The 21,278-nt window shown below is 39.2% G+C and overlaps 1 protein-coding gene across 2 annotated transcripts in view; it reads left to right on the top strand.

Annotated features, from left to right (window-relative positions):
* KLF12 (KLF transcription factor 12) overlaps window positions 1-6,211 on the top strand; it is a 330,400-nt gene extending 324,189 nt beyond the window's left edge. For both annotated transcript variants that reach the window (XM_073580385.1, XM_073580384.1), the window contains exon 6: window positions 3,172-6,211. In XM_073580385.1, coding sequence (XP_073436486.1) covers window positions 3,172-3,353 — 182 coding nt within the window. In that variant the 3' untranslated portion in view covers window positions 3,354-6,211. The remainder of the gene's footprint in view (window positions 1-3,171) is intronic.
* Window positions 6,212-21,278: the final 15,067 nt, after the last annotated feature.

The raw sequence follows: 21,278 nt of genomic DNA, 5'->3' as shown, positions 1-21,278 counted from the left end.
AGATGTGATGGAAATGGGTCACTGGTGCAAGTGGTTGGGCGAGAAGATGCAAGGAACCTGCTAACTTCTGTGACTGGTTCAAAATCAGAGAGTGAGCTAGATGCAGTGGGGGAGGGAGGACAGTGCATGGTATGAGATGATTGGGAGGTAATTTCCTGTCGGATATGATCAATATTTTCTTTGAAGTAATTGGCCAGATCGTCAACTCGAAGCTCTGTGGTTGGGGCCTGCACTCTTGGGTTGAGCAGGGAATGAAAAGTGTCAAAGAGATGTTTCGGGTTATTGGACAGTGAGGTGATGAGGGTGTTGAAATAGGTTTGTTTGGAGAGGTGAAGGGCAGTGTTGTATGTTCTAAGCATGAACTTATAATGGATGAAATCTTTGTGTAGATAGGATTTTCTCCATAGACGTTCAGCACACCTGGAGCACCGATGCAGGAAACGTGTTTGCAGGGTGTGCCAGGGTTGTTGCTGTCTTTGTCGTGTTGTTCTATGTATAGGAGGTGCAAAATCATCCAGGGCAGTTTGAAGTGTTTCATTGTAATGCTTCAGTGCAGAATCAGGAAATGAGAGGGAGGAGATAGGGGCCAATGAAGACTGCAAGTTCATCGTAAGTTTCTGGGTGTTAATGGCCTGTATGTTTCTATAAGTATGGACAGTGGGGGTGACCTGAGCGGCCTGGCAGTTCTTGATAGAGAATGAAAGAAGGTTGTGATCAGAGAGCTGGAGAGGGGAGTTTGTGAAATCATCCACCGCACAAAGCCGAGAGAAGACCATATCGAGGTAGTTTCCGTCTTCATGCGTTGGAGAATTAGTAAGCTGCGAAAGGCCAAATGAGGAGGTTAGAGATAAAAGTTGAGTAGCAGATGGGGAGAGAGGAAGAGCAATGGGGATGTTAAAATCACCCATGATGAGGGTAGGGATGTCACAGGAGAGAAAATGTGGAAGCCAAGTGGCAAAATGATCCAGGAACTGATGGGAGGGGCCGGGGGGGACGATACACTACCGCCACTCGCATGGAGAAGGGGGTGTAGAGTCTGACAGCATGGACCTCAAAAGAAGGGAAGACTAGTGAGGATACTTGAGGGATAACCTGAAAGGTACATTTAGGTGATAAAAGCAGACCAACGCCTCCACCTGCTCTTTTGTCTGATCTTGGGGTATGAGAGAAGTGTAATCCCCCCATATGAAAGAGCAGCAGCAGCGGTAGTGTCTGACTGCTGGATCCAGGTTTCAGTAAGAGCCAGTAGGTTAAGAGAATTAGAAAGGAAGAAGTCATGGATGAAGGAGAGTTTATTACACACTGAGCGAGAATTCCAAAGGGCACAATTAAGAGAGACAGATGGCATGCAGGGAATATTAATAAGATTAGAGGGGTTTCTGAGTGTAGCAGTTGGGGGGTTTGACTTTCTATAACATGGGGGACCATGGTTGGGAGCAATGTCTCCTGCGACTAGGAGAAGTAGGATAGAAAGAGTGAGTAGATGGTTGAGTGATTTGTGGGAGCGTCTCTTATGTTGAATGGTGGGACTGAATGGATCTGTGCAATTTAACAATGTGAAAAGAGTGTGAGTGCTATACATTGGAGAGGAAAGGAGTGAGGGGCCGATATGGATGGAGTGTGGAGAGTTAATGCCAGGGCGATGGATGTGTGTGAATGCAGCGGCCAGGATATAAATTACACAAATGCAAATGGTATATATTTGTTGAACTCCAAATGTACAGGGAGTAGATGTATATAAATGTCTTACCTGTCTCCTGCCCTGTCTAACTGCCATGTTATAACTGCCAGTACTTTGATAAACTGTACTTCCATAAAGTGGGCATAAATGCCCCCTGCATGACATAAGAGATCTCAACATAATTCATATTATCAAGTACTATAAAGACTGCTGCACAATAAAAATAAGCAAAATCAATGACGGCACTTAAAGGAAAAAAGCTGAACGTTGTTAAAAGTGTATCCTATTGTGGATCCCTGGCAGGAAATATATTGCGTGCTGGACGGTTATAATGTGAGACAATGGGCACTGAGTCATCTTAAACTCCTTGAAAATCAACATATAACCTCCAACCAACTTGATATCCCATTGTAAAAATCTTACCCAGTGTTTCTCCATGTACAATCCAGATGAAGTACCTGAAAATCACATAGCGGACCACGCAAAGTATTGTTGTGATCTGCTCTGTTCTCCATGTAAAGAAATATTCCAAAATGTCTCGCAGATAAAATATATAGCGAAAGAGATTGCATTTATGCAGAGTACAGGGTGGCATCTTTCTATACATCACACATGGTTGTCCAGGAAAAGATCTCAAAAGATAGTGGTTGGTTTATTATTTGACACTACTGGACAACCCCTGTTTAGTTCCATGCCCCATATGAATTCAGAGCAATTGATGTATCGCCTTCCATAGTAGCATTGTTCCAGCAATGCCAGTCCTACTGTTTGAGGTGGGTGCCATGACATTGTTGTGTCACGTGACCACTGCAGCCAATCAGCGGCAGCTGACTGGCTGTTGTCTTAACTATTTCATCAGAGTGGACATCCAGTGTTATGGCATTTTGATGAGCTACAGCTGATCATTGACAACTGATTGGCTACAATGGTCTCACAACTCAACAGTATCATGGAACCACAGGGTCTACATCACTGGAACAGCACCAATGCAGAAGGTGAGCAACCATTGCTTTATTTCCTATGGAGTATGAAATTGATTAAGAACAGGTTTTCCAGTAGTGGACAGCCCCTTTTAAATAAAAGGACTTTGGAACACTGCCCGCTGTGCTTTTTTTTTTTTTTTACTGACTGTATTTCAAATCTGCAATACTTCAATTTCTCTTGATCTAATCTGGTCTCACCTCCAGGTAGAAGTATCAGATCCTTTTTAATATTTGCCATTTCTTTGCATACACTTCTGGCATTTGATAAAAAAAATACTGCTGTGTTTGAAACCTCGATTGATTAATAAAACCTGTATAAAAGATTTATTGGAAAGAGTTGATCAGTTTAGTTTTTTTGAAAAAAATTGCAGCGGTCATCTGAGCAGTTGGGCAATTATACAGATTGGATTAGTGCAACCTGTTGTACCTTTTGCAAAGCTAGGGCAATTAATTGAAAAAAAAGATCTGAAATGCAAATAACATTTTTTATTTTCTGTTTTTGTTAAGGAGAGAAACCTTACATGTGTACCTGGGAAGGATGCACCTGGAAGTTTGCACGCTCTGACGAACTGACAAGGCATTACCGCAAACATACAGGAGTGAAGCCATTTAAATGTGCAGACTGTGATCGCAGTTTCTCTCGTTCTGATCACTTAGCATTGCATCGACGGAGGCACATGCTGGTCTAAGTCAACAGTCCTTCCAAACATGCGGAAAAGCGGGTTCTTTTCTTATTAATCTATTCAGCAGAGCTGAATCCACCTACAGTGTTATGGAAGCAGGATGCTCACAAATGATCCAAAGTGACAGAATCTAACAGGAAGTGCCATGCTTCGCTAGTTTCCGAAGAGTCGGAGCCAAGCATGGGATCTCCACTATCTGTCCATACCTCAGAACCAGACACTTTCACCCTGAGGACACTGGCACTTTTTATGGGCCACAACCTGCATCATTTTACACAGCGTCTATTGTACATTTCCCTTATATATAGACAGATCTTTTTGAAAGATTTTCTCCTAATTTTCAAGAGTGATGTATCATAGACTGTTTTGAAGATCCTGAAGCGTTCAATTGATTTTTTTTTTTTCGTGAAATTATTTTTTTTTGTAATGTAACCATGGAATAGTGGACTATTGATGATTGGTACGTGTACAGAGTGACTGACAGGAAGTTCCTTCACCAGAACATGGGATTCTGCAATAACTGTAATAGTAATGAGATGTTCCTCAGAATTTCCATCAAGCAAAGTGGGCATAACAATATCATACTCTTTCTTTGAGTATTCTGATTTTTTTCTCTTTCTTTGTTGTCTGTGAGAGTATATAGGCCGGTATCTTAAGTGAAGTACTGTTTGTGTTTGTGAATTGACTTGGCCTTGCCTACAGCCTTCTTATGTTTCCTCCACATTTCTACATCAATATCCAAAACTATTGCACAGTATTATTCTCTTTTTTTTCAGAGTGAAAGAACACAATTTGAGGTATTATGGTGAAGTTTGGCCCCGTCCTGAATAGGGATATGGCGGGGGGAATCAGATAGCACAAACTGGAACGGTTGCACTTCTTGCTGCTAAATAGCAATAATGACTGTCTTATATGGATTTACTATAGATCAAGTACTTAGTCTGCATTTTTTACCACGTCACGGGAGGCCTTTGTCTAAATATATATTATATTAGCTATTAAAACCCTAACACAAGTTTAAAGGCTGCTCTAGGTAAAATCTGACAATGTTAAATGTGAATATAATGTATAGATAAACCATTATCCCATCCTAAGTCGGTTGGAGTCTGGCCTTGAGATCAAATGTATTTTGTAGTTGTTCTACATATCTGAATCTTTTTTTTTTCAGTAAGAAAAGGGAACATTCACCAGCTTTTTACCTAAGGAGCAATGTGTCATTTGCTTCGCAACAGCATCATTATTATTCATCACTTTGCTCGTTATCTGTAATGGCTTTTATGTTGAGTGAGAAAGCAAGCAAGCAATATAGGATGTGAGCAAATTGATGCCTAAAATGTGATCAATACCAGTATTAATTGCAAATAAATGCATGGTGGTTCTATGCATTGAGATCTATTTTTACTATTCTATAGCTATATACTATCAGTGAATACCATATCATAAATGCTCTGTTCAGCACTAAACTGAAGTTTGTATTCTTCTACAATATTAAGCACACTCGTTTCTACTTATAGTATTGTTTTAGTGTCAAGCAATATGGAGGCCTCAGTTATTAAACCTGTATTACCGACAACCACATAATGGCCCTTGCCAGTACGGCTGGCCGTGTCATCTCAGAACGTATACTCAAGGCAAGCTAGTTGTATGATCGAACCCATCGGCTCCATTACACAAAGGAAGAGAAAGGGTTAAGATCCTAGGAAGCAAATAATTGACGTAAAACAGTAAAAAGTCATAAGCATTTACGGTAAATGTGGGTACATTCAACTTGTTCTATGACTGATGGGGTACATGTGTTATAAGGTTTGTTTAGTGTGTCTATTTGTTTCCCCTGTGTTTAGTGATGTTCCTGAAATGATGTTTTTGTGTTTTATGTTTTTATGCCTCTTGATATTATCTATAATTCAAAATGGCGAAGTAAAAAAAGCAACCCTTTTTTTTTTTTACAAAAGTATTTGCACACAGTGTATAACTAACCAGCTATGAATGCTAATAATGGCAAAAAACAAAACAAAATGCTTTTCTTTCAAAGGTGTCCTAAAAATACACGTAGTAGAGCTGAGCTTCCATTTTAAATTATGGGGACCTTTAAAAAAAAAAAAACTTAGTGGATGATATTTTAGGAAAAATGGAAAATAGAAAATGGTGACAGTGCAATTTGTCTGAATGCTCCTTTTGTGTCCAAAAAAGTCATTTTATAAAGTACATGTCATGTTTTGTAGTGGAAAATACAGCAGGCAAACGCCAAGTGCGCTGTAGAATACATTGTAGAAGCATATATCTGTTTTAAGAATATCCATAGAGTTTGCACCAGATATACGTAGTGACTGTAATTTGCTAAAATAAAATATGAGCCAGACAGTTAGGATGGCACCGGGCGCTACTATTGCCCATTATCGAAATGCAAGATGTCCTATACCTCAGTGATTGATTTCTGGTATGTGATACTCAAATATGCACCAAACATGTATTTCTCCAATGAAGGATTTGCGCAGATAGAAAAACCTCATATTTTGTAAATTTTCCCTATAGTCTACATTGATGAACTCAGCTCTTCTGCATCAGTAGGCGGAAGAATGAACCCACTGATTATCAGACGCTTTCTATAAGGGCACAGAGAACACGAGACTTTGTATTAAAACTTTAGTATAAAATCTAATATTTAAGCAAATAAAGCACAACAAATGATTTTAGAAACTATAGGAAATGTTTTATGGAATATTGTTCAGTATTGGTAAATGTTTGTGAAAACATTTTTACTGTTTTCTTTTTTATTATCCATTTTAATAATCGTGAACAATCCAGTAAATAAAGCATACCCAGCACTGTAATAGCAGTATGGGATAGCCTGTTATATGTTCAGAAAGTTTAAACAGAAGGTGGAGTGTGAGTCCCATTAATTATGTGCAGGATCCAGCATAGGTGTTATATAATGTAAAGATCCCATTTATCGTTGCATTATATCCCTTGATGACCGCGCTTCTGGTCTTGTCTTTGGGAACGGTATTTGTGCACAAATCATGAACTCTGTTGTATCTGCCTCATGTTGTGAGACATCACTGATCACAGGACTGGGAGTGTTGTCCTCCCTGAGGAAGGAAGCAGTCACTGAGGATTTTGCTTCTGTAATTGTAATTACATCTTACAGAAATAAGTAAAAGTTCTGATGAATTTCAGACCTTTTAACGTGGCATAGTATACAGTCCTAAATATTATAGGAGATTTCCATCCTAGAATATGATATATTGCCAGGATATGCTATAATATAAAGCATAGGGTGTTGTCCAACCACTGAACTACTATCAATCATTGGACTTCTTGAGCTAAGAATTGAGGATGTTCTGCACAGTAATATCCCCATTAGAGATGAGCAAATTTTTTTTTAGTTAAATTGTATTCTACTTGAATACACATAAAAAGTGAAAATATAAATTTTTATAAATTCAATTCATGCAGACTCTGCAAAATGGCGGATGACTTGCAGCCATTTTGCTGAACCGTAGACCACTGGTCAGTTTTTGTTTTTTTTCAATTTGTGCCCACCTCACTGCTCACCTGTCGGCTACTCACTGTCTGGTCCTTAGAGGCTCCTCTTCTTTCCTCCATTATGATCCACATTTCCCGGCATGTTTATTCCAGTCCTGGACTTCTGGCCGTGACCTGGCTTCTGAGTTCACTGCACATCGTGACATCACAGATGTGGAACACTCAGTGATCTCCGAGGCCTGTTTCTGGCTGGAATTCCCGGCCTAGATTGAACAGGTCTAAGATTTGTCAGCAGAAAGTAGAGAACTACATTGCAGGCAGTGCTGCCTGCCATCCAACCCTCAGGAGCTTCTCATTTTGCCATCATAGATTCGATCTGTTCACTAATGACCAACACTTCTGGGCATGACCAGGTCTTGGAGGCTATTGCATGTTCCATGTTGAATGTGCAGTGACTGCAAAGGCGTGGTTGAAGTCAGAAGTCCTGGTTACAATGTGGGAAAGAGGAGATGTCTCTGAGGACCAGATGATGAGCCGAGAGCACCAGAGGAGCCAGACAAGTGAGGAATGAGATGAGGGTTTTCCTTCTTTTTACATATTATGTTTACTATGCTCTGAGGATTACATAGACCCAGAATATTATAAGGGACATTTGATTTTCAGCAAAGCTATTCTTTGCAAATTCATTTTCCTTGGAAAATCCACATGATTTTTCTTAGATTCTCTCATCTCTAAACCCCATTCATCTGCTGTACAGGGATTTGCAACACATTCCCATTAATGTAAATGGGGAGTGATGCAGGGGCACAGTGATACTCTGGTAATTTCATAGTATAGTGAAAAACTAAGAATGAACCCCAAATTACTCTGACAATAAATGTATTTGCGGTTGAATCCCAGGATCAAAAAATGATCCCATATTTTATACTTGCGATATTGGAAAAACCCTTTAAGCTCAAGTACAGTTGTGAAATGCAAACTCAATTAATTGACCCTCTTCTATGTTGCAATATGTGATAATTGTCTACTTTTGGTAGGAATTCTAATATCCTTTTACATTAAAACAATTCCAGATTTGGAAATCAACCACATGCAACGACATATGTTTGTGATAGAAGCCTATTGACCAGAAAGCCTGGCTACAGATTTTTAGCCCACACAGGACAACTCCCAGTATGAAGGAAGACTGTAACTGCAAGTTGATATATGGTGTGTGGGTGGAATATCTCTCTTGGGACAACTAATTTATACAATTTTTAACAACTGCATCTAAAAGCATTAACATCCATAACTGGAATATGTGGAAATAAGAACACAGGATGCACGGAGAGTGAAATTACTGTGTATGGGTGATATTGGTGGGGCTATCCGATATCATTGGTGGAAAGCACATAGATGATCAATTTTATTAATGAAAAGCACAGTTTTTATGATCCTCATTTAACATTGTAGTGACAGGAATCGCTATATGATACATGTATGATATAATGCTATTTTGTCATCCATTGTGCAGTGCACTTAAGCAGAAGACCTTCTTTTCCTTCATATATCTTCATCAGTGCATTAATAATAAAAAGTCGAAAGGTCATACTGCTTGACTTGGAGGATTAACTGAGATTACAATCAGAGAATCCTGATGTATGATCTTTCTGTATAGAAAAATGATATATACAGTATGTGTATTAACGTAACCCCAGAATAAAATATCTGTCTACTTTCCAGCTTGTATTTCCATAGCAGTAAGTGTTGCTACAGATAGGTCCATATATATTTGGACAGAGACAACATTTTTCTAATTTTGGTTCTAGACATTACCACAATGAATTTTAAACAAAACAATTCAGATGCAGTTGAAGTTCAGACTTTCAGCTTTCATTTGAGGGTATCCACATTAAAATTGGATGAAGGGTTTAGGAGTTTCAGCTCCTTAACATGTGCCACCCTGTTTTTAAAGGGACCAAAAATAATCGGACAATTGACTCCAAGGCTATTTCATGGACAGGTGTGGGCAATCCCTTCATTATGTCATTCTCAATTAAGCAGATAAGGAGCTCTAAGGGAGCTCTCCATGCAGGTGAAACAAGCCATCCTTAAGCTGCAAAAACAGAAAAAACCCATCCGAGAAATTGCTACAACATTAGGAGTGGCAAAATCTACAGTTTGGTTCATCCTGAGAAAGAAAGAAAGCACTGGTGAACTCATCAATGCAAAAAGACCTGGGCGCCCACGGAAGACAACAGTGGTGGATGATCGCAGAATAATCTCCATGGTGAAGAGAAACCCCTTCACAACAGCCAACCAAGTGAAAACACTCTCCAGGAGGTAAGCGTAGCAATATCCAAATCTACCATAAAGAGAAGACTGCATGAAAGTAAATACAGAGGGTTCACTGCACTGTGCAAGCCACTCATAAGCATCAAGACTAAAAAAGCTAGACTGGACTTTGCTAAAAAACATCTAAAAAAGCCAGCACAAATGGAAGAACATTCTTTGGACAGATGAAACCAAGATCAACCTCTACCAGAATGATGGAAAGAGAAAAGTTTGGCGAAGGCGTGGTACAGCTCATGATCCAAAGCATACCACCTCATCTGTAAAGCACGGCGGAGGCAGTGTGATGGCTTGGGCATGCATGGCTGCCAGTGGCACTGGGGCACTAGTGTTTATTGATGATGTGACACAGGACAGAAGCAGCCAAATGAATTCTGAGGTATTCTGAGCCATACTGTGTCCTCAGATCCAGCCAAAAGCAGCCAAACTGATTGGTCGTCGTTTCATACTGCAGATGGACAATGACCCAAAACATAAAATCAAAGCAACCCAGCAGTTTATTAACGCAAAGAAGTGGAATATTCATGAATGGCCAAGTCAGTCACCTGATCTCAACCCAATTGAGCATGCATTTCACTTGTTAAAGACTAAACTTTAGGCAGAAAGTTCAAGACTTCAGGCAGTCATTGCCATCAAAGGGTTTTCAACCAAGTACTAGAAATGAACATTTTATTTACAATTATTTAATTTGTCCAATTACTTTTGGTCCCTTTAAAATCAGGGTGGCACATGTTAAGGAGCTGAAACTCCTAAACCCTTCATCCAATTTTAATGTGGATACCCTCAAATGAAAGCTGAAAGTCAGAACTTAAACTGCATATGAATTGTTTTGTTTAAAATTTATTGTGGTAATGTCTAGAACCAAAATTAGAAAAATGTTGTCTCTGTCCAAATATATATGGACCTAACTGTAGGTACCAGCAGAACACTGTACTGCGAACACTTTAAGTACACTTTTAGCATTAGTAGTGACTATGTCACTGCCATATTTTACTGCCTTGGGGTTAAAACAGTGGTACTTGATATAATTAATAGTCTGATAGTACAGTATCTCCAATATCAACAGTCCTTGATTTGTCACAATTTTATCCTAGTTTGACATTAAATCATAAGTCTGATGGAACTTTGTTATGTTTAGGGTTAGATTTAAACAGTATCTTTTTTAATAATGCCCCTTCTTAAATTAGATAAGGAATATCTGTTAAAAGACCAAATCAAAATTCCAAATGAATGGTTAAATTAAAGAAGAAATATAATTGACTTCCATTTTTTACTCTGCAGCATTTCTCTGCATGATCTTGAAACATTGATGTAGAAATCCCGCAGAGTACAAACGATTCAAAGAGAACCTGTATGCATGATTTTGTAATGTAAAGACATGGCTGTGATAGCGCTGTAATAGTTATTCAATGGAATCTTCTTGAAGAAATGGGCTTTGTGGTTCTCCTTTAATCATCATTTGAAGTTTTCTGCTGATTAGATTTTGGTGTACAGGGGCCAGACTGTGTACTGGGTTTTCTCCTCCCTTTCTGTGAATTCCTAGTCCCTCCACCTGATATCTGTCTTTGAATGACTGGTCACTGTGAGATAGCAGGTCATTCAAAGACTGCAGACAGTCAGAGGGGCCTGGGATTCACAGGCAGTGAGGAGATGGCCCAGTGCACAGTCCAGCCCCTGTACACTAAAATCAAATTAGCAAAAAACATCAAGTGATGATTAAAGAGGAAAAACAAAACTAATTTCTTCACCAAAGGTCTAAGTTTAATCTCTATTAAAGCACCATTACAGCTGTGTCTTTACTTTCCATTACAAAATCATGCTGACAGGTTCTCTTTAATCTTCTGATTGATCGGTTCATTTGATTGCCATCTAAAGCCACAAGGTGCAAACAAGGAACAGTAGGGAGAGTTCTGCTGCAGTCAGTTGCCTTACAGCGACACACAGGACAGTGAGCAGTAGGATTGGGTGAGATGTGTAATCCCCCTGTGAGACCCAGATTTATTTATACATCTCTCAGTTCTAATTGTATTTGAGCCAAAATAGTGTAAAAATAAGCTGAAGATTAAAGGAGAAATCGCTGAGATACTTTTGCATTTTTTTTGTGCATATTTTGTATTCTTTAAATAATATGTATATTTTACAAACAAAAAAAGGAGCACATTCTGTAAAGATTCAGCCATTGCCCAAACAGTTTTTAAAGTTGGAAAAGAAAATTTTATTGACTTAGCAAAAGCAAATGGCTAATGTTAAGTTTCCTGATTACAGTAGGCACAAATATGCTGGGCTGTGACTGGTTTATAGCCATAATAGTCTAGTAGATGTACCTTTTAATAACAAACCGATGAAAAGCATCATTGTCAACTGCTTTATAACTGGTTTATGTGCAAACATAATTAATATAATTTAGAACTTAAAATATTTAATGAAGAATCCCCTTCCAATGGCTTTGCTTGTCATCTTTTTTTCCTATTTTTTCCACCGGCTTCTCCTGGTATTTCATTTCCGCCCTATTCGTCTTAGAAATGCTTACAATACATAAACAGGTTTCTGTCATCGGCAGGAGAAATATTTTGACAAATATGACTTGTATGTCATCCATTGCTCCCGTAAGTAATTGTTCAGAGAGCGCACTGTATCGGCAAACATTGAGTGGTCTCTTTTAGTTGGTCTACAGGAATTTGTGTCAATGATTAGCTACTAGTCAAACTGGATTGGCCTGAACTGTTGAATGAAAATAGGTGATATATTCATTACTGCGTTCTAAAAAAAAGTCGACCATTTTTACAAACTTTAAACTTTCTTCTTTGAAGTCCTCATACATGGTACACGCTGACAAAAAAGTATTACTTATAGTGACCTACAATAGTGCAGTGCTATAGTAAATGATGTACCCTGTGCTTATGTGTGGTTTCTTAACAAGCAGACTTTCATTTTACATTTCTTTTCAAAAGCGTTAAGTCGTTGTGCTAAGCTTTTCACTTGCTTCTAAAACATAGAACTAACATTGCCGTGTTAACTCACCAGGAAAAAACAAGTTTTAGGGTCATCTTGGGACCTTTTCTATGTACCAGTTAGTTATTAATGACTGTAGAGCGATGACCCTCACAATTGGTTTTGTCTATGTAAAGACTTAGCTCCAGTGCCCATAAACCAGTATGTATATACTTTTTTTTTTTTTAATTAATAAGTTTTTTTTTATAAGTGAAATGGTGCAATAATATAAGGTAGTTGCTCAATGAAATAGTAAAAGTTAGACGATCTATATTAGTTGGGATCTATGATATAATTCTGAGGTATTACCTGATAGGTGTTAGAAGCATAGGATTCTGTTAGATACATGTACAGATGGAATCATCTGTATATTATTGCAGTTTTTTTAATGAGATCATTAGCTCAGAATTTTTGCAGTTAACCACGAATAAAAATGAATTCTAAAAAGGAAAATGTATTAAAAAAATAAATAAATGAAAAAGTATGCCAATAACATATGACAGTAACAAGCATGCTTATGGTCGCATACAAGGAGAAAGTTGTATAAAAATTTGGGCAATAACCGCAAAATAGTTTAGTTGAACAAAATTCATCATGGCCAATTAATGTATTAATGTTAATTTTCGAAAGTGGCTCCAGTAGTAATACGAGTTCAGTAATAGTGAATATGTGCAAATTGCTCATTATTTGATAACATGCCACTAACAAAAATGACTCGGTTATTAATCTAATATATTGTTATAGTGAATATGAAGAATTGTAATTATTGGAATGAGAATATTTTGATAGCAATGACTTATACAGTTTTGAAAATTTGGGATATCATGTGTCATTTACATGACAATAAACAAAGCACAAAACTAGTTTTGCAATTATGGCAATTTAATAAATGCTAAAGGAATACTTGGAAACCGAATACTGGCTTCACTTAAGATTACTCTAATTTTTTATTAAGGGTCTAAAATTATTTAACCATGTTCTTTCCCATCTGATAATGCCTTAGCACGTGTTCTTTATTGTGGTCTTTTTCTTGTTCCTTCCCTCCAGATCACAACCTTGTATTTTCTTTTCTGATCATGCCCATGTACTTTCTACTTGGCAAATGTCATGCCTGGGCACCTTCAACATCAATAACTTAGTAACTTTTCTTGCTGTTGATTCCTAGTATGCCCCAAGTGCTAGGATCTCCGCCTGAGGCACATGCACCCGTGTACTTCACGGCATGCCCGTAGAGGGTACTTGCACTGTTTTCATGGAATGCTCCTCTAATGGGTGGCACAAAGTCTCGGTATTTTGACTTTTTGTTCTTAGCTTAGACACATTAGGTCATACTTTAGTACCTTTTTTGGAGCGTTTCTAACCAGGGTCCTATGGCACTCTGACTGCCTTTTAAATTCCCCAGGGGTCCTGCTACAGTCTGAAATTACCCTTGACTGCCTTTTGTACAGGCACTAGCTTTAGTGGAATTATTTGAGAATGCACAGATGGGCTTTGGGGCAAAATTGGTGTCAGAAATATCCCAAACTAAGTTTTCAATTCCAGAAATCTGAGACTAAGGCTCGGATGTTTTCAGAAAAAATAGGACTTGTCTCCATGAGTTTTTCATGAACAGACGGTCTATGTAATACCATGTGAACAGCCCCATAGACAATAATGGATGCGTGTTGTATCTACAGTGCCTACAAGTAGTATTCAACCCCCTGCAGATTTAGCAGGTTTGATAAGATGCAAATAAGTTAGAGCCTTCAAACTTCACACACGAGCAGGATTTATTAACAGATGCATAAATCTTACAAACCAAAAAGTTATGTTGCTCAGTTAAATTTTAATAAATTTTAAACATAAAAGTGTGGGTCAATTATTATTCAACCCCTAGGTTTAATATTTTGTGGAATAACCCTTGTTTGCAATTACAGCTAATAATCGTCTTTTATAAGACCTGATCAGGCCGGCACAGGTCTCTGGAGTTATCTTGGCCCACTCCTCCATGCAGATCTTCTCCAAGTTATCTAGGTTCTTTGGGTGTCTCATGTGGACTTTAATCTTGAGCTCCTTCCACAAGTTTTCAATTGGGTTAAGGTCAGGAGACTGACTAGGTCACTCCAACACCTTGATTTTTTCCCTCTTGAACCAGGCCTTGGTTTTCTTGGCTGTGTGCTTTGGGTCGTTGTCTTGTTGGAAGATGAAATGACCCATCTTAAGATCCTTGATGGAGGAGCGGAGGTTCTTGGCCAAAATCTCCAGGTAGGCCGTGCTATCCATCTTCCCATGGATGCGGACCAGATGGCCAGGCCCCTTGGCTGAGAAACAGCCCCACAGCATGATGCTGCCACCACCATGCTTGACTGTAGGGATGGTATTCTTGGGGTCGTATGCAGTGCCATCCAGTCTCCAAACGTCACGTGTGTGGTTGGCACCAAAGATCTCGATCTTGGTCTCATCAGACCAGAGAACCTTGAACCAGTCTGTCTCAGAGTCCTCCAAGTGATCATGAGCAAACTGTAGACGAGCCTTGACATTATGCTTTGAAAGTAAAGGTACCTTACGGGCTCGTCTGGAACGGAGACCATTGCGGTGGAGTACGTTACTTATGGTATTGACTGAAACCAATGTCCCCACTGCCATGAGATCTTCCCGGAGCTCCTTCCTTGTTGTCCTTGGGTTAGCCTTGACTCTTCGGACAAGCCTGGCCTCGGCACGGGAGGAAACTTTCAAAGGCTGTCCAGGCCGTGGAAGGCTAACAGTAGTTCCATAAGCCTTCCACTTCCGGATGATGCTCCCAACAGTGAAGACAGGTAGGCCCAACTCCTTGGAAAGGGTTTTGTACCCCTTGCCAGCCTTGTGACCCTCCACGATCTTGTCTCTGATGGCCTTGGAATGCTCCTTTGTCTTTCCCATGTTGACCATGTATGAGTGCTGTTCACAAGTTTGGGGAGGGTCTTAAATAGTCAGAAAAGGCTGGAAAAAGAGATAATTAATCCAAACATGTGAAGCTCATTGTTCTTTGTGCCTGAAATACTTCTTAATACTTTAGGGGAACCAAACAGAATTCTGGTGGTTTGAGGGGTTGAATAATAAATGACCCTCTGAATAAACTTTTCACAATTTAAAAAAAAATTAAACAAAGAAATAACATTCTTTTTTGCTGCAGTGCATTTCACACTTCCAGGCTGATCTACAGTCCAAATGTCACCATGCCAAGTTAATTCCGAATGTGTAAACCTGCTAAATCTGCAGGGGGTTGAATACTACTTGTAGGCACTGTATGATAAACAGGGATAGAACATACATGGAACATGGACATCTGAATAAGATTTACATCTTTGAAGAAAGGAATAAAGTGAGACTGTTTTCCCATATTCTGTAGATAAATAAATGAGTAAATGCTAAGTTCTAAGCAGCTAGTCCTAATCTTGCAAACTAGAACAAACTATATGTTTTTTTTTCTAGTGATGGGTACACTTTTTCCTTCCACTTTTGAAATCTTTGATCTGGAAATAAATCTCTGGATCTCTTGGTGCTTAATGTCGAAATAGGCATTTTCCCATTAAACTTGTGGAACTTTACCATTTGTTATACCAGTAACATAAGATAAAGACTTCTTGTAGTTTAATAGCCAAATTTTAGGAGACTGTATTTTCAAGACTGAACCAACAATGTGAGCAAAAAAGGTAACGTTATACAGTATCTGTAGATATTTATTCAGTAACTGACAAATACATTTATTAAAATTCCATATACTATACTTATACATGTTTATAAAAGTGATTAATATATCCTTAAAATAATATATAAATATAAAATAAATCCTACCAAAGGTTAAACATTGACATAAGACGACAACAATTGGTATTTGTGTTATTAGTAAGATACGATTTTGCCGTTAAAGCATTTTTTTGTGTACACGTCTACTAGTATTGCAGTCATCAGATCTGTCATCCCTTTCATACCATGTATGTGGACAACATGACAAACGACAGCGAAACTTAAAATAAATCTCTAAAAAGCTATTGTCTTATAATGTAAGAATTCTAACTCCCGCTACAGTGGAAATCACCTAAGTTTTGACCCCTTGCGTTTTCTCTGCTCATCATTGTTAAGTAGAATTTAGGCAACACCTTTGCTCTAAGTTAATAATATGATGTAAGTGTTGTTCTTGTATTTATGTAAAGTGTACGTATTGTAAATAAAATAAGACTTTTTCTTTTACTGTACTTGGTGATTTTGCCCTATGTCACTGTAAAAGGGACACCTATTAAAATTCTGTCAGGGGATGAAAATTCCTGTCTCTACTGGGAGACTTTGAAGAACAAGTGTTTTCGTTTTACATAGTGTCTCAGACCTATTTTGTTGGTGCTTTGCTTTTCTGTATTCAACTTTCCTATGGATTGAGCTGTGAACTGAAATCTAGTTTAAACACTTTAAATGTATGCATTTGTATAATTATTTGAATGGAGGCATGAAGGTAAAACATCATTTTGTATTGAATAAAATTAACTTCTCTGAAGGATTTAATTGCATTTTTCTGTACATTTGTGGATGTTATACATGTATGTGAGACCAACTTTCTGTTCTGTATCTATAACCAGAGATAAAAAAAGAATAAGTGGCACTCACCACCAATGAAAAATATTACTTATTACATTTCTATGTCATAGAACAGAGGAGACAGATAGCAACAGTTCTGCTTCCTCTATGTCAGCGGTCCACAACCTGTAGCTCGAGAGCCACATTTGGCTCACGGTCCCATGAATTGTGGCTCACGACTGTCTGCCAGCTTGGTGCATTAGCTCCAGTTCTAGCAAACAGGTATGAAAAGCACATCTTAAAATGGTGAATTTTTGGAGTAACCCAGCACAGAATCGAAGACCTGGATGCACATATACTGTTCTTTGGGGTTTAGAGATACCGTATTTGAAGTATGGTACACTGTAGACAGGATAATACTACCTATCAATTCAATGATGGTACACAGCACCTCATGGGAATGTAGGGTCAACGTTACCCATAAGTAAAGCGCACGTCCTATCCAAGAAGTCCCTCTTGGAAAAATGTCCAATATCCATAAGCAAAAGAGACAGTGCCGGTTGGTAAAAATGAAATCACATTTATTCTGCCTTCTGTGGTGATGTTTCAATCCAATGATCTTTATCAATACTACCTGTCAGAGGTGCTTGAAGCTGGGTGTGACAGTGTGTTGGGAGGGCTTGATGAGAGAATACCAAATGTGGGTATTGTGGGTACCTGTAGATCTTGGGATACTGCTTCAAGTAGATTTCTGTGGAAAAGGTTTAGTTATCATTATACCTTTAATGAGGGCTTTGGTTGCCACTACTGTGAGCGGAGATGGGAGCTGCATGTGGCTCATGACTCTGAGTTGAATGTGGCTTTCATGGTCAGGAACATTGGGGAACACTGCTCTATGCAATATCTATCCATCTACCAACCATCTATCCTCTTCTATTGTTCTATCTGTATATAAAACCATACTATGCATTTTTGCTGAGTACTATACATGAATGTCAATCCAGACACATAACAAACATGCCATATATAATGTTTTTGGAACAATTAGAGAAAAAGATCCATGCACAAAAAAGCGCACCCCCATGAGTAAAAATATGTATAGGCCATGATACGTAAGAAAGTGTATAAACAATTTTTATTAGTAGACAAAACAAACCACAATAAAATCAATTAAAAAGACAAAACACATCACATAGGTCCCATAAAGCAGCAATATAGCACACCACAATATAATATAATATGGATGAAACAGGAATCCCCAAAACAAAGTAGTATATATATGAATCCTTAGGCTGAGTTCACACGTGGCGTTTTTTTCGCGTTTCCGCGGCGGTTTTGCCGCGAAAAATAAGCATCCCATGCATTCCTATGGGATTCCGCAATGCTGTGCTAATGCTGCGGTTTTTACCGCGGCGGAATCGCTTCACGGTAAAAACCGCAGCATGCTCATTAATTTTGCGGAATCGCGGCGATCCCGCACCCATAGGAATGCATTGTTCCGCTTACTTCCCGCATGTGGCTGTGCACACCATGCGGAAAGTAAGCAGAACATTTGCGGATGGTACCCACGGTCCGGAGGAGAGGAGACTGTCCTCCGGGCTTTGGGTACCATATCCCTGTAAAAAATAGAATTTAAAATAAAAAATATTGTTATTCTCACCTTCCGATGTCCCGCGCAGCCTTCCTGCTTTCTCCACGCTCTCGTTCCCAGTAATCCTTTGCGAAAATGCCCGCGATGACGTCCATTCTCGCGGGATCGCGAAGTCTCGCGGTCATTCGCACGACGTCATCGCGAATGACCGTGAGACGTCACAATCCCGCAAGAACGGACGTCATCGCGGGCATTTTCGCAAAGGATTACTGGGAACGGCTGCGCGGGACGTCGGAAGGTAAGAATAACACCATTTTTTATTTTTTTTTCCATTTTATCTTTTACTACTGATGCTGCATAGGCGGCCTCAGTAGTAAAAAGTTGGTCACACTTGTCAAACACTATGTTTGACGAGTGTGACCAACCTGTCAATCAGTTTTCCAAGCGTTGCTACAGATCGCTTGGAAAACGCTAGCATTTTGCAAGCTAATTACGCGGGAATTTAAAATGCGATTTTCCCGCGGAATGGAATTCCGGAATTCTCGCGGTAATTTCCACGAGAGTTCCGGTATGTGTGAACTCAGCCTAAATCTTTGCAGAAATAGTGCCAATCTGGGCGTCCCCAGAAGGCAAAAAAAGACAGAGCCCTGTATGAGATCAGAGTATTTGCATGAGATACCTGTAAAGATGGTGCCCCTATGAAAAGGGAGTACCCCCTAAAGTGAAAATAACCTGCATAGAAGAAAGCACCAAGGTAAGGCTTAGAGCTAAAATAGCCAGCAAGTCACCAACTAGGAGAGCATATGTCTGGGCGTCGGGGATGGCAAGGCGTATGGGACAGTGGTCCCAGGACCAGAGGTGATGTGGGGAGCCCCACGCGTATCTCTACTGACCGCAGCTTCCCATTTTTTAGCCCTAAGCCTTACCTTGGTGCTTTCTTCTATGCAGGTTATTTTCACTTTAGTGGGTACTCCCTTTTCATAGGGGCACCATCTTTACAGGTATCTCATGCAAATACTCTGATCTCATACAGGGTTCTGTCTCTCTTTTTTTGCCTTCTGGGTACACCCAGATTGGCACTATTTCTGCAAGGATTTAGGATTCATATACTGTGTATATACTACTTTGTTTTGGGGATTCTTGTTTCACCCATATTATATTATATTGTGGTGTGCTATATTGCTCGTTTATGGGACCTATGTGATGTGTTTTGTCTTTTTAATTGATTTTATTGTGGTTTGTTTTGTCTACTAATAAAAATTGTTTATACACTTTCTTACGTATCATGGTCTATACATGTTTTTACTCATGGGTGTGCGCTTTTTTGTGCATGGATCTTTTTCTCTAATTGTTCCATGTTTCTTTCCGTGCATTATGCAGCACCCCTGTTTATTTAATCTCTGACATTATATGCTTTACAGCTGTGCCCCCTACCTTTTGTCCTTCATATATAATGTTTTTGTGACACTAAGTGACAAATGTGAATTGGAGTCCATTACTCATGAACAAACCATGAGACAGGGTAGTCGAGAGGTGCTGGGCCGATACCAAGAGAGCCCGTAATAACAGATGGGTAAGACAGACAAAGTCATATTCCAGTCACTTTCTAAGGTCAGAATTCCAGGAAGGTAATGGATCAAGACAAAGGGGCTAGGCTAACAGATGATCAAAGGAAAGGTCAGGCAGCAAAAGATCAGAAACAGCACAGAAATACAAGGCTCACAAAAACCACTGAGCTAAGGCTACGACTGGCAATAATCTAATTTGGTAATTAGCCAGAATGGTAGAAACTTGAAAGAAGCCTAGCATACCCTGGCACTGATTGGTGATTGAATTTTCACTCACAATACTGACAGCTCATCATGACCCTGATTCTATTGGGTGACTGAGCTGTCACTCACTACGTCTAGGACACAGTCATGCCTGTCATTGTGCCCAACATTGATGTTTACTAGAGATGAGCAAAAAATTTGCAGTACTTTGTTCCATTATCCACTTCAGTACTCCATAGCAGCCAGACCAGGGTAGTGCAAAAGTTCTTGACTGACTCTTGAATTCAAGCTTTCTGGGCATCTCTTATGGTTAGTAGACCCCTTCTACACACATTATGACATTGCAAGAGGCCTTGTCAATTTTTTTTACTAACCATCTCAACTTTATTTTCCCAAAGCTTTATTAAAATAGAAATTATGTTTTTCTTCAAAGTGTTAATTATATCAGTGATATTGGGGTGTGAGACAGATATTGTACTTGCCTCCAATCAATGCACTGGCCCCCCCACCTGTCATCGCATGTTCAACTCTATTGGCATCCCAGATGCCAATACAGTTAAATATAAGGATGAGAGTGGGAGTATCAGCTGATGCTCCCTCTCATTTCCTCTCGACACATGACATCTCCGAGCAGCTGGCGTGATGACGTCACTACATAGCGCCCACTATCCTGAGATTTGCGGATGCTTCAGAATGCTTGCTGAAGAGACCGGATCAGTGGGGGAACGAGGAAAGGTGAGTTTTGTATTTTTTCAAATCAGTGACAACATTGTGGTGGTCATAATACTGTATGGATGACTATGTGAATACATTATCCTATTTAGTGGACTATGGAGAGTGCATTGTATTGTATGGAGGACTATGGGGAGTGCATTATACTATTTGGAGGACTACAGGGTGCATTATACTTTATGGAGGACTATGGGGAGTTCATTACACCATATGGAGGACTTTGGAGAGCATTATAATGTATGGAGGCCTATGGAGAGTGCGGTATAATATATGGAGGACTATGGGAGTGCAATATACTGTATGAAGAACTATGGGATGCATTACACTGTATGGAGGACTATGGGGTGCATTATACTATATGAAGGACTATGGGATGCATTATACTATATGGAGGACTATGGGGAGTGCATTATGCTATACGGAGACCTATGGAGAGGATTATAAGGAGTTAATTATACTGTATGGAGTACAATATGTTACAGTCTACTATATGAAGGATTA

Source organism: Dendrobates tinctorius, unplaced genomic scaffold (assembly GCF_039654945.1).
Source record: "Dendrobates tinctorius isolate UK_male_01 unplaced genomic scaffold, ASM3965494v1 ptg000064l, whole genome shotgun sequence".
In the NCBI taxonomy this organism is placed as follows: Eukaryota; Metazoa; Chordata; class Amphibia; order Anura; family Dendrobatidae; genus Dendrobates; species Dendrobates tinctorius.
The sequence above is the reverse complement of the archived record's forward strand: the minus strand, read 5'-3'. Positions and strand labels throughout refer to the sequence as shown.